Raw genomic sequence first — 17,334 nt, forward strand, 5'->3', positions numbered from 1 at the left:
AGCGCAATGTTTCCTCCGTTTAAAAATGCACGTGCTGCGAAGGGGCTGGGACCTGTACCAGGCTTTCGTGGCCATTAGTCCCAGGTTTCCAGCTTGTACTGCTGAGCATATGCATTCTTTGAGTGTTTAAACTTAATACGGAGTGAACCAAAAATATTCTGGAACTACATTAAACTGCGAGAAAGCGTTACCGAAATTTCCTACAATTGCTTGAAATTGACCCGTCCAAGTCATGGCGAATAACTTTAATTACAAAGCGTATTTTCATATCACCAGTTAGGAACGTGTGACGCAGTATCTGCCTGTCGTGATGTTAGCATAGCCGCGCACGGCAGTGTTTTAGATATGCTAGTGCGAATAAAAGCACGTCCACACAGGAGCTCGATTGCAGTATACCGCTGAACGCATTTCATCTGTGCTACGGTGCAACTGAGGTGAGCACCCCGCCTTTCTTTAGGTACCCGCCTTGTAGTCGTAGCTCGTTCACTGTAACAGCTGCCAAGTGACTGCCGGAATCAGGCGGCGCAGCGAGATAGCGGACCCAAGTAGAGCCCCAAGGCGTTACGGCTTAACGGACCCAGACCGAGGGCTCGTAAGCGAGCGGTATATATATATATGTATATATGTATATATATATATAGTAAGGAAATGAGGGGCTCGTTGAGGAAATACAGAAAGATAGGGCAGCAGTCTACAACGCCAAAGGAGGCATAGGAGCCTAACCACACCCCTATGCCTCCTTTGGCGTTGTAGACTGCTGCCCTATCTTTCTGTATATATATATATATATATATATATATATATATATATATATATATATATATATATATATATATAACGGTTAGAATCTCTTGAACCGCTGGCGCTTGTAATACATCTCCCCGTGGTTTAGCTCACAGAAAACTGCAGGAAGATTTCAGGAAAAAATCTGTGTATATAACCGACATCATCCGCGCACATTTGATAGGAACGCCCATTAGGTTGGTTTTTACAATAGTAAGCTAAAAAAGTGGCCTCCAAAAAGGACGCGTTCTAGAGTGCGCCGTAAGGCACCGGTACTTACAAGATACCCCTCACGCTTTTCCAGGCAGGCATGCGAGCAGTGCGAAGGCGGGAAATTTAAATTGCATTAAGCAAACCTCTCTTCGATTCATCAAGAGTTGAGTGAGACAGGGAGGTGAAGAGCGTGATGGGTGGTAGCAGTGAGCGGATAACGGCGCCACAGCGCATTATGGCAAATTACAGCTCTGCACGTCCGACAGCTTTCACTCCGGAGAGGAACACAGATTTAATTTTATTTCAGTCTTCCATTCAATCGACCACTTTGCTATCTCATTTTAGTATTGCTCGTGTTGCATCTATTACCCCAAATCCGACACTTTCTTAATTCACAGCTACAGAGCTGCATCTGCAACATCGTTTTGTAGGTTGTTGAGCATATCGTTGCCACGTTCATAACGCAATTTTTTTGGATTGGATGCGCATCTAATCCCCTCTCCGTTCTAGCATGTGTTTCTCATTGAGTTCCCGACCCCCATACAATTAGTTACAGTTGTCCACCGGTTCTCTTGGGTTTTCGAAAACGCAGAATATGTGAACCAGTTTTTTATATGTAAGCACAACGTTTTATCCTGTTTTGCATAACAAACTAATCGAAAAGATACAACAAATGGGCGTTTAACCGTCCTGATTGCTTGGACTACCACATATGTCGATAACAGAAGTACGTCTGAAGCTCCTCAATTCACATCTGGCATCGACCGGGCAACTGTGCTAGGATTTTAATGTTTCTAATCTTTGTAATGTCATCGGTAATGTAGCAAATAACACCATATAAACGCGCCTTTTTGCAGACGACTGCACCCTTTTGAATGAAATTAATGGCATCGAAAATCAGCTTGCCTTGAATTCCGCATTAGACAACATGTTTTCTTCGAGGAGAATGTCTGACATGCAAATCGAAAGTTAAGAAATTCTTCGTATTACTAGGAAGAAACACCCGCTGAAAATTTGTAATATTTTTGTGACAAACCACCAAATATTACCTTAAATTCGACACTAGTATCAACAATGTATGCGTTGCCACTTTGTCTAAGAATGGCTTATTGCGACACAAACTCACGGATGCACCCTCAAAACGTTCGTACTTAGCATACACTAGTAATAAAAGAGCAAAACTTGAAAACGCTCGTGCATTTCGAAATCTCCGGAAGAAAATGAACATTGGTTCTCTTGAGAAAATTTCTGGATAACCAGACCACTATATTTACGGCAAGCACGGGCGAACCGATTCCATGTCTGCGTTAATTGTAAGAAATGCTGCTCCAAAATTAGGGCAAAGAAGTAAATCTCGCTGCCGAAATTTTCTATCAATTAGTGTAGTGGAACTTCTCACTATATTCGATCTCTACATTAGTCCCGTGTTAACTCGGGGTGTTCGTCCTTCACATGCGCTTGGGTTGTCTCCATATTTCTCCACAAGAAATCGTGAAGTTTTTGTTTGTTTCGCGGACGGTCTCGAGTGGAACAATTTACCTTTTGCGCCCTTCATGCGACAAATTTTATTGACATCAACGTTTGTTTACCAATGTAACAATGATTTGGAGCTCATCCTTTTTCTTCCTCTATTGTATGGGTCATTTGATTTCTTTCAGTGTTGTGCTCTTCTACCTGTTGTTTTTCTCTTTTTCTGGGGGCTCCTCTAGTTTAATAGCCTACTTTGGTAACCCATTGTAAGTATCATGTTAGGTGTGGTGGTAAGCCTGATGTGAACCATTTTTTGTCATTATTGATAACATGCCACCCGCCCCACACAATGCCTCCTCTATTTTATAAATAAACAAAAAAAATAAAAGCTGGAGAACATGCCATTAAATATCTCAGCTCTCTTCACTGAATCTGCGTAGATAAAGCATTAATGGACGAGACTTCATGCAGAAAGTAGCCGACAGAGATCCCCTGACTCCGATTCACGACGAAACTCTGACTGCATGCCCTCGAACTCAACTCTCCCAATCTCAGAAACGAACCCTCGATAGCGACCAGAGTTGAGCTTCACTAGCCTGAGCGGGAAACCACACCTGACCACACGACAATTTCACCCGCAATTATCATTAAATGGCAAACTCAAGGCAATAGAAGCATATCTAAGGACATGTTCTCCACAACAAATTGGTGTCTTTTTCTATCATGCTTTCAACTGAATGCCCAAGCGGACCTTTTTTGAGTTTGTCCACGTCGTGTATGGTTGCTGGCACTCTGGCTGCGGAACCAGTCCTTGGCACTGTTCTCCTGAGGCTGGCGACGCCGACATACATAAGCACAGGTTTCTTTAAACATCCGCATGTCTCCCCAAGAAATATCAACAGCGGTGAGAGCAACATCACGGCCTCAGGAAACTGAAACCGCAATAAAAGGAATCAAGGATCACGAAAAGAATTCCTCAGCGAAAATTGACAAAGTGCTAGCCAAAGACTCGGCAAGATGGAGACTTTTGTCGCCTGTACCCTAAAAAAAAAAGACCCAGCTTCCTAATCATAGCTGGATGGCCTTTAAAGCGACGATGGCGGATATTGACTGTCAGGACGATGCGAATAGCTGGGATACTCAGGAGCTCGGAGCTCTGGAAAATGGGTGGTTGTGCTTTCTCTGCTCCTCCCGACGGACATAGTTCGTAGGGATGACAGACACGTCAAGAGTTTAGGCTGACATGAATGAATGAAATACCCCCGTAAAGCCCGACCATACGGGGGCTCGTGGAAATTAGCACTCTTTTCTGCAGCACCTTCTGGGGCTCTGACGTGGTTAGCGCATAATGGCTAAGTGATAAGAACCGAATGACCGAGTCGACGCCTAACTTTGTCTATATCATCGCCGAGTGGGAAGGAACAGTACAGTGAATGAAAACGTCATAATTGGCAGTAGAATATGAGTAGGTTTGAAAAGGAGAGCTAAGGGAGTATACAGGGTGTCCCAGCTATCATGCACCAAGATTTAAAAAAAGAGCACTGGCGTTACTCGAAGAAAACCTAGAGCGTAATGTTCGCAGTACTGTGGAGAAGCAGACAGTATTTTTTGTTAGTGATACCTATAAATGAATTGCAATTAGTTCTCTAACTCTAGAATTACTGTCCTAATCAATGAAGTGTCAATGAGGCACTTGTAGGTACTCACGAGGGGCTTCTAACTGCGGTATTTTTGGCGACAAAGCATGGGTACTCATTTATTATGACGGATAAAGAAAACCCGCGAAATATGAAAAATACCATGTGACGGCGCTTCCGCGTGCATTGTAAAGCAGCGTCCCCTAATAAGCTAATTGAAAGCAACTGCTTCGCCTGTCACCCGCCTGAAGAGACAATGCATCACATTGATAATGGCATGCCTGGAAGGAGAAGCAACAAAAAAATTCGCGGGGCACGTGTGCAGATAAGGCACAAACCCGGTCGCGATTTATTCTTTCTTTCATTGTTTCTTTCATTCTGGCTAACTCAAAGACAGCCTGTTTGAGGGCATTGCTTTACGATATGCGCGGAGGTGCCATCACGTGGTATTTTTTTATATTTCGAGGGTTTTCTTTATCAATCAGAATAAATGAGTACGCAATTAGTTCGTCGCTGAAAATACCGCAGTTAGATGTCCCTCTTGAGTACCTACAAATGCCTCATTGACACTTAAATGATTAAGACACTACTTCTCGAGTCAGATAATAATTACAATCAATTAGTTAGGTCTCTTTGGGAAAAAATTGCTGCCCAGTTCTCCACAGTACTGCAAACAATATGCACTTGGTTTTCCTCGAGTTACGCCTATCCTCTTTTTTTAAATCTTGGTGCATGATAGCTGGGACACCCTGCATATCCTGTTAAGAGGAAACATTATCATTTCGTGCAAGGTTTCCGAAGGCTGGACGCTTAAATAGAAAGATATTTGGAATATATGTACCAAAGGCCAAGGCGTTAAGTTATTCAGTATTGCCTAAGGCGCACCAGGTGGCAGTGGATTCATTGAAAGTCGGATTCGATTACAGAGAAAAACGCAAGGTCTCCTGATTGGGCAGACCTTGTTATGTTGTGCTTTAAAAACAACAGAAGGAACAGTCAGTTGATCGAAAACTAATATGTTCCTCTAAATTTGTTCCTGATGTAAATGAAGGCCAGCGTACTTGGCTTAGAACTTAAAGGAAATCTCCTAAACGCGGTAAACTATCCCATCCAGTTCCTAGATTAGGGGGTCGCAAAGCACCTCAGCCAAAAGACCACTGCTCTATAACCAGCAGATAACGTAGAAACTTGTTCAATAGATCATTCTGTCTTTCCCCGTCTTGGCGTTCTTCGACCGCTGTAATTTCTTGTTAGAGCGGTGTAACGACTATTGGCCGGCTTTCGTTAAGTCGCAGCAATGAACGCATTCGAAAGCCACTTTAAAACAGAAGCCACAAAAGCAAATCAGAAACGGAAGGCGTATCTGCTGCGACGATCAAATCCCGCCGTACCACACAGTGCTACCGATAACCATAACTTTCGTAGTGCTTCCAGGCGTGAACGAAAGAGTGAAAGCGCTTATCGGAATTGTTGCAGAGGCCCTTTACCCCAAGCGCCTCGTTATGCAGGCAGTGATAACCCTAGAAAGCAATCTTAACGTGAGAAAATGAACAAAGTAAAAGTATTTTCAGGCCGTCCAAAGTGCCAATAGTCAATAGAATGTATTATCAGACGTGCCATACATAGAGCCCATCTAGTAAATTTGGGGCGCTGCTACACCCACATGATATTGGAAAGTCATTGTTCCAGGTCATATAAGTAGCATGATAAGAAAGTAGGAAGGGCCCAAACATAGAGTTTCTTAGTAAGTATACTAGAGAGGAAACTGCGCCTTGTAAGCCATGTCGTCGTGGGGGTTCATGGGAAGACCTCCCCTTTTTGGCTAGGGCTTGACATGAAAATTGGATTCTTAACCGATTTTGGGATTTGCATTCTTCACTATGTATTACACGTCTACGAGCTACAAGGAAGCCGAAGTGCTCCCTGTTCTGTGGTAGCCGTTTTCGGTAAAACAGCAGGCAGTGCGTGATCGCACCCGACATTGCTCATGCCGCAGTCGAAAGACGCATGACTGAGCCGGTAGTATGCCACCACGAAATTTGCAGTCGACGAAAAGAATAAACAAACAAATTTCCCCGCATTTCCCCGAGGGGAAGAATGTGAAAGTGCGAATGCACGAGTTGAATTTGCGCGGTTCGGTAATGTTCGCGAAAGAGAGATCACACAAACACACACAACTACAAAGAAAGAAAGATGCATTTATTCACAGACACCTATTTGTGTTGTCGTTGTACTTGATTGCTAGAGCGGATCTCAGCTTTGAAATTTCGTGTCAGTACTCCTTTAAGCGGGTGCATTAGTCCTTCTCACGCCCGATTCCTGGCCAATCCCCCACGTGGGTATGTGTCATGCACAGACACCTATTTGTGTTGTCGTTGTACTTGATTGCTAGAGCGGATCTCAGCTTTGAAATTTCGTGTCAGTACTCCTTTAAGCGGGTGCATTAGCCCTTCTCACGCCCGATTCCTGGCCAATCCCCCACGTGGGTATGTGCCATGTCAGCGGCCAGGCAGCGCGCGCCCATCTCCCCCCGTTGCCAAGGAAGACGAGGAGCGCGCGCACCCGCAGCTGTTGCTATGTGGACGGACGGCGGTCAACGGAATTCAGGGTCGCTTATAAAGTGCATTCGCACTTAAAATTACACCATCTTCCCGTGGGGAACCATGATGAGGATGCGAAGCATCATAGCGGTTCCGTGTAGGTTCCATTGTGTTGCCGTTATGTTGTTTTATTTATCGAAGCACGAATGAGAACATAGTGTAAACCCCCAAGTAGAGACAGAGAAATGTAGAGAAATGTAGAGACAATGAAGAGACCGACACCGGCGTTACCTGAACGAACACCTCCTGGTTCTCGTCTTTCTTTATTGCGTGGTCAAGCTCCTACCCCGCTGCCCGCCCTCTTCGTCCTCTTCTCTGGTTGAGCTGCAAGGCGCGTGGCGCTTCCCGCCACAGCTTTCCCACGGGAAATTCAACATCCTCCTCTGAAGTTTTCAGTTCGTCGTTTCCGTTGACGTTCAGATTTGCGTGCCTTCGTTGTATCAGTAGCTTCTTGACGTACTTTGAACGAGTCAAGGACATAAGGCGCGTTCGTAGCAGTTGCTCCCCTCGCGTTTATGTTGCGCAGAGTGATCCACCAGAGTGGCTGCATCTTTTGGATGCGTGCGTTTGCTTGCCTGAGTTTTGAATTGGTGCCGACCATTGTTAGACTGACGTGCATACCCTTTGCTGTCTGTTAGTGTTTATATTGTGTGTCAATGTCTCGGCTGACTTCTCTCTAAAATTTCCATGTATTAAAGAAAAAAAAAGCGGTTTCGTACCGTAGTGTGAAGAGCGCCACGTTCCTCCCGTTGCGGCCAGAGTCGTGGGATCGAAACCTGGCGACGCGAACTATTTCTTTTTTTTTATAGTGCACGGAGAGAGGTGCGGAAGGACGGACGACGGACGACGGAGCCGAGAGCAAGAGATGCTTCGCATCTAAAACGTACTTCGACGAAGACAAGATACGACCACGGGGATACTACAGGTAGGGGCGCTTGTATACGTCCGATCTTGTCATCGTGCACGACTCTTTAACGCCACGTTTTTTTTGTTAAACTAGTTGGCGGTCGGTGCACCGTTTCACCACGAAGGCAACGTCTTAGTAGGCACGCTCAAAGAACTTTCCAAACTCTTCAAGCAACTTATCATTTGCAATAATGGTAAAATTAATAAAATCAGAGTCTCTAATGAGTTTTCCCCAGCAAATAATAAACTTGTTCGTAACTACAACCCTGGCATGCGGAATAGCAGGCACAACCGTTCTGACAAAAATACGTTTTACTTCCTTTCTCCTTAGTTTTAAAACAGCCTGTTTTTATTTTCCACTTACATAATTGCACACTATTCTTCGCGTTTTTGTGGCACTTTGTTTAAATTGGCGGTCACTAAAACGTTTCAATCCAAGCCAATGATGAAACTAAGGCGAGCGCAATGTATAATGGCGGGCCTTGACGACACAGACGGCCTTGATGTGAGCCGCATAGACGCTAGCGCCAGATTCTTCTCTAGTGTATATTGTAAGAGACTCTACGGCCCCAAGCATAGAGTTTCATACTAATATACACTAGAGGGAAATCTGTCGCTGCAGTCGCTGGCCACCATGGATGGCACCGTTACTGCTAGGGACGTTCCTCACCTACTTGGCTTAGCTAGCTATATGGCTTCTTTCGTATCTCGAAGCCACGATCAACAAAAAAGGTAAAAAAATGTTCGTGTTCATCGTGCATGAAGCTTCTACATAATCACTGACAAATTATTATGTTTGGAGGTTCAATTTTATAATGACCAAACAAATTTTATGAACCTCCTATAGTAATATTGTTCCTTTTTTGCAGCCAGAGCCAACTTTTCAGCCTGTTCGTGAGCCATGCCAAGGACAAGTGGAACGTGCCTGCTCAGTACATGACGGAACGCTCGCCGAAGCGCAGCTGCCCGAGACAGTGGCGCCAGATTTTTCTCTAGTATATATTAGTATAAAACTCTATGCCCCAATGTCTTTAAATGAACACCCTTCATGGCATTTTCAGTAGTCTGATGAAGCACAGTGCAGGAAGTCTCTTTAAATTCCACAACACTCCTTCACACTAATGCTCTGCAAATAAATGCATTTTTGAGTGGTCATGTAAGAGGTCATATAAAATACGAAAGCTTTATGGCGTTTAATAGATGCCTACACCGAACCCCGAAGCAGCGGTGTTAAGTTCGCGCACCTCACTTAATTAATACCGCCCGGCAACTCAGAATCTTTCTTTTGGTGTAGCGTGTTTGCCTATACCGTTTGTTTTCACACCGGCCGAGGTGACGTGGGTGCTAGGGGCGTGAGGAGAAACCGCGGAGTCTTCTTTTTCGTTCGTGACGCTTTCGTGGTCACCGGACGAGCGGGCCGGGTGAGGACGTATACAAATGCGTCGGTCTCCCCAGAATACTTAAAGCGATGTAAGCTTTTGAAGGAGGCTTTCCTCTAGTTCGACTGGAGACCGGCGGAGGGGGACCGTTGAAATTTTTGACGACCGCGATTACCGCCATGAGAAAGACCGAAGCGGACGGGAGCTGAAAGTCAGTCAAAGGGTCAACGATAGGAAGAAGGCACCAGACGTACCGTCTACGACAGTTGCACTGCTCAAAGCTACTCGGCGAAGCTACCATTCGCTCCACGTCTGGCACTGGCGCCTCGGTGGCCGGGATGCGTCAATGGGCAAGCGACCAGGCATTGTTATGTGCTCGACGCGCTTACAAAGCAACGGAATTTTGGCGGTGCGGGGCACAATTATAAGCGCGCATGGTATGTACAATACTTTAAGACGAGCCGCCCGGTAGCCGATGGCTTTCGACAACTTTGCTTTTGTTTAGTTGGTTTTTATTTTGTTGTATATTTGTGTTTTGCGTAAAACCTTCGGGTTTCGGTACAAGAGTAAGAAAGAAGGTCACGTGACTATTTTGTACCCACCTAGCATTGTTGGCCACTGTGGCCGATGAGTGACCTAGTGTAGATTAATCAATGAGCCATCCTGACTCTCAAATTGCGACGTTATTTTGTGGTGGGGTTTTGGTGGTAAATCCGAAGAGTTGGATGTTTTTAAGAGGAGAGGTTGAGAGTGGCGTGTCTCGCTCGACGCGATCCTTGTCCGACCTCTTTTATGAGATCATGAGCTTTCAGAGTTGTGAATACGTAGTGCAAATAAAGTGTACATTTTGTACGTTTTGCGTTTGCTTGGAAAGGACCGTCATCGTCTAAGTGCCGCCGGCCACCGAGGCAGCGAGTCATCGTTTCAGCGATCATCGCTTCGATCATCAGCAGTCCGATCTATTTCGATAGGGTCATTCATGATCTCATCGCGTCGTGAATTTAACCAGCGGCATACCCGAGACCCTTTTAGAGTCAGCGTCCCGCCTTACGGACATGCTCTATTGGGAAGATAATTTTCTGCTGTCAAAAAGACGTCACATAATAAAGTTTGGTAACCAACGGGTCCTCAATGACATACCTCTTTATACACCGAGCCCCAATAAAGCCGACACTCCAGCGACACAATACACCTCTGGGAAAACCTTTTTATGAATAACATACCGAGTGTAAAATCAAAATATGGAGGCCTTGCAGCGTTTGATTGATTGATTGATTGATTGATTGATTGATTGATTGATTGATTGATTGATTGATTGATTGATTGATTGATTGATTGATTGATTGATTGATTGATTGATTGATTGATTGATTGATTGATTGTAGGGTTTAACGCGTCGACGCAACTCAGGCGTTGAGGCGCGCCGTGGCGGAGGGCTCCGGATTAATTTTGACCACCTGGCGATCTTTAACGTGCGCCGGAATGTCGTACGCACGGGTGTTTTTTCCTTTTCGTCTCCGTCAGAAAAGCGGCCGAGAGTCGAACCCACGTCCTCCTGCTCAGCAGCTCAACGCCTTAGCCACTGAGCCACCGGGGTGGGTTTGCAGCATTTCGAAAACAGCATTGTCGCATATGCGGCAAAGGGGCGACTCATCGCGCGCAACGAGCGGACAGACAGGGATTACTCTTGAAATCTGCATAAAATGTCCAAGCATTCAGTATTTTCAAGGTTAGTCATGTTAAACAAAACAGCTGAACTGCGTCGATGTCAAGTTGCAAGCTCCGAAGGTCAGAATGCCAAGGAATGGAATGACATACTGCGCAGCTGTTGATAACCTGTGGTTCGCAGGAAAGTATTCTCCATGAACTCGCATCGCTTTTATTTCAGATAAGGTTTCGGTAAAAACACCAGTTTTAAGAATGAGCGCAAACGATTTAACAGCTTTCACATATTCACTGAGCGTTAGGCTATATTATATTGCTTCTAAATATTTTCAAACACTCAAGTTATTATGTAGAAGAACATCCGCTCGGCTGGTTCATATGGGCAAGTGTCGGCTAAAAATATTTAAATGACAAGAGCACGCCTTTTGCGCAAACCTCGTGAATTCGCGGCCTAAATTTATCGAAGAAGTGAATCTGAAAACAGCTGTTAGTGTAAGCGAGTCTTACCTAAATACTGCTGAGGTAGAAATAGAACGGTTGTAGTTTATTTCGATTTCTCTCGTTTTCGCTCTAAGTATATCTTTCGGAATTGATTGGACCCCAGGTACACGCACTTACCAGGAAGTCCCTTTCTAACGTGGCACTGGGCAGCGGCTTCTCGGGTACCGGCGACGTGGACTCTTCCGTAGTGGCCAGCGATAGGACCACAGATTCCCGGTTTTCGAGCAGTGACGTCACAGTGGTCCCAATCTCCTGCAGCAGTAATTCAGTCGTGGTTACAGTGACGCTACTTCCATTTTGCACTCGCCGATAAGTTTCGGCATGCGTGGCCCTGCTCGGTAGCTTGGTCGCCTGTTCGGTTCCCGGGAGCCGCTGCACGACGGCTCCTATGCTTTGGGTGACGTCATCTCCGGGTACCTCGAACCCACAACCCGGGTCTTCAGCCGGCACCACGCAGCAGCAGGCGCTGAAGCTGATGATGAGCACGAACATTCTTGGTCAGTCGCTATCCGAGCACGTTACCGTACTCCGTTTGTTAGCCGGAACAAATTGCGCTGCCGGAGCTGCATGCACGCAGGTTTGGGTGCAGGTTCCCCATGCGGCGACAAATACGGGCCGAGTGGACCAGCTCCCCTGGTTGCGCGGCCAGATGGAGTGACCTCGCAGGTGACGCGACGGGACGAGCTCCTAATTTGCGGCAGGTGGAAACTACGCGCGCCGGACAAAGGGCCGGACGCGCGCGACACGAGACAAAGAAGTCGCACAGAAATGAGAGCGCGACGAAAAGGGTTTGCTTCCTGCCCCGTGTGTCACGCTTTCGTCGTCGTCAGTGGCAGCCGCATGTTTTCATGAATAAAATTGTATCAACGGTGATGCAGAGAGAGAGCGGCAACGCGGTTGCGTCCGGCTTGCGGCTGGCCCGTTTGGCCGCCCAGTCCTGAAAGCGGGGCACCGAGCCTCCTTTTAGTACGTGTGGCCGCGTCCAGAAGAATGCCGGAGGGGAACATCCATAGGAATGCACCAAGATGGTCGAATTAAGTGTCTCAATAAAATGAGCCCTTGAAGCAAGATGGAGCTCTTTAAGCAAGCGAAGTCTGTATTTCCCCGTGTGGCAGCAAGCATATCCGAGTCGCTCGAGGCCGTCTCGAAATCACGGACTCCGATAGTCGTAGCGCCGGTGCCCGTGGTTCGAGAAGCCACGAATCCCAACGTTGCCCCTAGGAACCGAGTGAGTGAACGCCCGCCGCCCGCTTTCTCCGTGCTTCTTGCTCCTTAGCGTGCTAAGCCTAGTGCCTGTATCGATAGCGAAAACGGGCCCGTTGTCGTAAAAGTGAAAACCGGATCCGAATTGCCGCTTGAAGTTCCCCAGGCGAGGTGATGTCAGCGAGCCAGCCGAGGACAAACGCTCGAGAAAATCCGCAGAAAACCTCGAAATTCCACGGAGGTCAGAAAACAGAGACGTAAGACAAGGAGACACCATCTCGTCAAAATTATATGCAACATGTCTGGAAAAGATACAGTGACACGGCTTATTAGGTGATATTTAGGAGAGTTAATAGTGAAAACAGCGCAGCCGAGACGGGTTTCGAAGTAAGGCTAGACAAGTTGGTCGTGGGCTAGACACATAGGAGTGCGGGTGCTCCAATTTTAGCCGTCCTTCTTTCAGCGTCTCATCTGTACTGTTTATCTATTAATCTTGTCAAACCGAAACGCCGAAATGTCAACTTTAAATCAATTTATTTCAGCCAATTGGTATTTACGAACAACAGTTCGTAAATACCCTCTGTTTGGAAAACACGTGCGAAATAGTCTTCGGGACATGCATTCAATAGCGAGGCAGTAAGTTTGAAGGTACATATAAATAAATCGGAAGCAAAGTAGGTGCGCAGGAAGCATTCTGTTTTGTGTAGGTATAAAAAGGATTGTAGAAAAGGTCACATGTCAAATTCAGCTGTTAGATAAAGTTTGAGGGCCGACCTCAACTACCACAAGGAAATTCGACGCAGAGTTTCTAGAAGCTCGGGTGCATTAGGCCTGCACTCTGAGCTATTGAATACTAAGGCTACTTATTTCACTAAAAAATGTGCTGTGCAAAAAAAAAAAATTGGATACTATCCACGCTGTGCAGGTGGTTGGAAAGCAAAGCTTTAAACGACAACCACAACAAATGCCCATGCGACGTCTCTTGAACGGCGCTAGAAAGAGCGAAACCAGAGATTCTGCCGGCGCTTACCTGTAATTTGCGGGGCGGCGTCCCGAATGCAGGAGCGTCGGCCACGGCCGTACTGGAGCGGCGGACGACGACGCCACTGTAGGCCGGCCGTGAGTCGGAAGATTGAGAAAACGGAGAGGAGTGTCTATCGAAGGCTGAGACAGCGGAACCTAGCCATCCTCATGTGCTAGCTCGGGGCTACACCACCGCGCAACACTAGCCCGGACGCCGAAACAGTTCGGAATATGAGCTTAGTGATTCCCATTTATACCGATTTAAACTAGTCAGTTCAGTAAGTTTGAGAACTGTGAAAAAGCTGAGGGAACTCTTATAATCGCTAGTTATTAGAACCAGTTGCTCCTTTCGCCTTTTGTAATACCTGTTAAAACACAACCGTATTGGTATTCACCAATTTAGGAAACGTGGTCCAATTCGTGGCAAGCAGTGCGCAAAAGGTAGTGTACCGCTAGCGGCCGGATGCCTGTAAGTGGTCCCTACATGTTGTTTTCCCAGCCTGCAAACGAATCCTAATGTATCTTTGGCGTACGACCACCTAATTCCGTCGCGTCCGGGTTACCCAAGAGGTGCTGTCAAACAATTTACTCAAGCCGTGCGAAGGAAGCGCGCACTGGACGCGAAGCACGCCAGAACAGCCAAAAACAACCGTCGCTTAAAGGGACACTGAAGTGAATTTGTCAAGCTCCCGTTTTTGCTTGCACTGCGTAGACTGGCTCAAATTAGCACATGTATTTTTCATCCTTTATCCGGTTGACAAATCGGTAAATATTTTACAAACCGCGAAAGAAGAAAAACTACCACGCCCGGTTTGCGGCGGCCGCACAAACTAAGGCTGTGACGTTGGGAGGAGGCGGCACCGTGATTGGACGATGCCCGAGGTTAGCAATCGAACAAGTTTCGGTTTCGGTTTCGGTCCTGTAAAACACAACCAATGGCGTTGTTGGATGGGCATTCTCAATTTCTCAGTAATCATCGTACCGCGGTTCTGCCATGTTGTCGGCTGTAAAATGCATAAGATAAGCCTCCCAGGACGGCTTGGAATCGTAGCATTCACTAGCCGAGGCCTACGCAGTGCATGAATGCCCTCCTCGTCCCCGCAGACGCTCAAATGCCATGCGCTTTTCCCCTATATTTGGAGCTTGCCTCACTCATGCCTGTATAGTAAAAAGCGTGTTCGCACCAGGCCAAGGGTCTGCTGATTCTGGTCTTCCCACTGCCCGCAAGCAGTCGGTGCTTATGACGACAACACGCCAACGAGAACTCGCTAGCGCGCCAGTGCCAGCCTGCGCGCGTTCCGTGAACTAGTTCATGAAGGAATGAACGTTGTGGCCCAAAAAAGGTGTACGCAGTATAGAAAACATCGCGGAAAACGGAAAAGTTAACTTATAAAAAAAAAGCACGTACCCGCGGGGATTCAAACTTGCGACTTGCTAAACACTTGCGCTGACGTATACCTAGCGCTCCAAAGCACTCGGCCACGGGCGAGCGCTGCCGACCTTGGAAATATAAGGTATATAATGTATAACCAGTTTACACTTTTATTTAGTTTTAGCATTCCAAGCAGCCTAGGTGACTATTTGTTGTTTTGCGCTAGTGCAGTAAGCATCCCCCAAGTTTCCACAATATCTCACGTCTAGCAATTGCATTTCTTAGCCGGAAAAGCTTTCGCAGATGCGTAGTCGTGCTGCTGGCCGCTGTGCTTGTTCGCCCAGCGCAAAAAAGTGCTTTCCGCACCCTAGTTTTACGCTGTACGGTAAAAATATCAGTTGATTTTATTTCCTTAGTACCTATATTGACTTCGCTGACTCTTCTCCCGCCTTCAAGAGGCCTTATATTGTCCTACTGGCGTACCAGTCAGCGAAGCATCGCATGTGCGCTTGTGCAGCGCTTGTGTGAAGCGACCTTGACTTGGAGCTAGATACAGTGTACGAACTAACCAAGTAAAGAAAGGCACATTCTTCCATTCACAAACGTGTCCTGGCTTCGTTTCAACTCAGCGAATGAATTGCGACGACCTGTCAGCGGCCGGCGGACGAAACGCTGGCCCGACTGACTGTCTGAAGGCCGGGGAGCCATGCAGTAGCGCAGCCAATTGCAAGGTCGGCTCCTCCCGACGTCACACAAAAACTCCACAGAAAATGGGCGATCGTAAAGAGAGGAGGACAGCATTTTCGAATTAATTTTTCTACTAAATAAAATCGCTCAAAACGCACCCAGAGTGGTCGAAACATGGCCTGGGGACTCCGGACTACAATTTGCGCTGGTAATCCCGCAATGTTTATATATCACTTCAGTGTCCCTTTAAAGGGACCCTGCAACACTTTTGATAAGCGTTTTCACTCTTTCTTTCGCGTCTGGAAGCACTGCGAAAGCTACATGTAGTTATCGCTAGCACGGAGCGGCACTGCGTGATTTGCTCGTCCCACCAGATACGTTTTCATTTCTGCTTTGTTTTTGTGGCTTGATTTTTAAAGTTGCTATCGAAAAGCGTTCATTGCTGCAACTGAAGGAAAACTGGCCAACCGCCGCTACATGGCGTCAGTTACGTAATTCGGGCCGTCGAAGAACGTCAAGACCGGGAAAGAGAGAAAAATCTTTTGATCGAGCTTCCAAGCTATCTGGTGGGCATAGAGCAGTAATTTTTGGCTGAGGTACTTTGCGACCCCCTAAAGTAAATACCACGTGACGGCGCCTCCGCGCGCACCGTAAAGCAACGCCCTCAAACAGGCTGCCTCTGAGTTAGCCAGAATGAAATAGACAAAAGAAAGAAAGAAGAAATCGCGACCGAGTTTGTTCCTTATCTGCACACGCGTCCCGCGAATCTTGCTGCTGCTGCTCCTTCCATGCATGCTATTATCAAGGTGATGCGTTGTCTCTTCGGGCGGGTAACACGCGAAGCAGTTGCTTTCAATCAGCTTTGTTTGGGGACGCTGCTTTACAATGCGCGCGTAAGCGTCGTCACGTGGTATTTTTCATATTTCGCGGGTTTCCTTTATCAGTCAGAATAAATGAGTACGCAATTAGTTCGTCGCTGAAAATAGCGCAGTTAGATGCCCCTTGTGGTTACCTACAAGTGCCTCATTGACAATTTAGTGATTAGGACTGTATTGCTCGAGATATATTTAATTACCATTAATTAATTAAGTCTCATTAACGAAAAAATTACTCTCCGCTTCTTCACAGTACTGCAAACATTATGCACTAGGTTTTCTTTGAGTTACGCAATTTCTCTTTTTTTAAATCTTCGTGGATGATAGCTGGGACACCCTGTATATGCGCAGCGCCTCAAACACAGCATCAATGAAATCATACACGCGATATGGCGAGTTGCCACGAAGAACCGAAGTCTCAAGGAATCCGATACCTTTCGATTAATTGAAGCTTTTGACCTCTCGAGAATCACTTATGTCAACCCCCTGTCTTCTCGGCAAAAAGGACATAAAGATGCTTTATATAATAATTAAAGAGGTGGTTGAGCAGGCCATTGGTCTTCCCCTGAGTGCGTCTGTCACAAAATTAAACGAGGTAATTTAGGGGCCCATGTCTCGGACGGGAGGAGTGACAAACAAATCCCCCCTACATGCGAATTCGAAAATGTGGTTCGGACCTGCTAACCGGCGATAGGTGCACGCCTGTTTAGCCGCTGGTGTGAGGCACGAGACGGGGCACGGGATAACTGTTTTAAACAAAACACATTTACTTCCTCCACACGCACAGGAAATACAGACTGACACAGAGGGTAATACAGAGAAAGAAAACGAAGCTCGGCTTAAGAAACAGGCGACAGTAACATGAGGGGAGGAGTAAGGCGGACAATAGGCGGGCTGGGAAGCTTCCCCCAACTACTCTAACAATAGGCCCGCTAGACACACACACACACACACCCGTTCACACAACAAGGTACACTAAGAAAGGAAGATAATCAAGTCCGCGCAGTCTACGTACAGGAG

The 17,334-nt window shown here is 46.6% G+C and overlaps 1 protein-coding gene across 1 annotated transcript in view; it reads right to left on the reverse strand.

Moving 5' to 3' along the window:
* LOC144162580 (MAM and LDL-receptor class A domain-containing protein 1-like) overlaps nt 1-11,791 on the reverse strand; it is a 145,595-nt gene extending 133,804 nt beyond the window's left edge. The window contains exon 1 of the mRNA XM_077693173.1: nt 11,272-11,791. Coding sequence (XP_077549299.1) covers nt 11,272-11,646 — 375 coding nt within the window. The 5' untranslated portion in view covers nt 11,647-11,791. The remainder of the gene's footprint in view (nt 1-11,271) is intronic.
* Nucleotides 11,792-17,334: the final 5,543 nt, after the last annotated feature.

Source organism: Haemaphysalis longicornis, unplaced genomic scaffold (genome assembly GCF_048455015.1).
Source record: "Haemaphysalis longicornis isolate Haplotype H1 unplaced genomic scaffold, Haemaphysalis longicornis Haplotype H1 scaffold_12, whole genome shotgun sequence".
NCBI lineage: Eukaryota > Metazoa > Arthropoda > Arachnida > Ixodida > Ixodidae > Haemaphysalis > Haemaphysalis longicornis.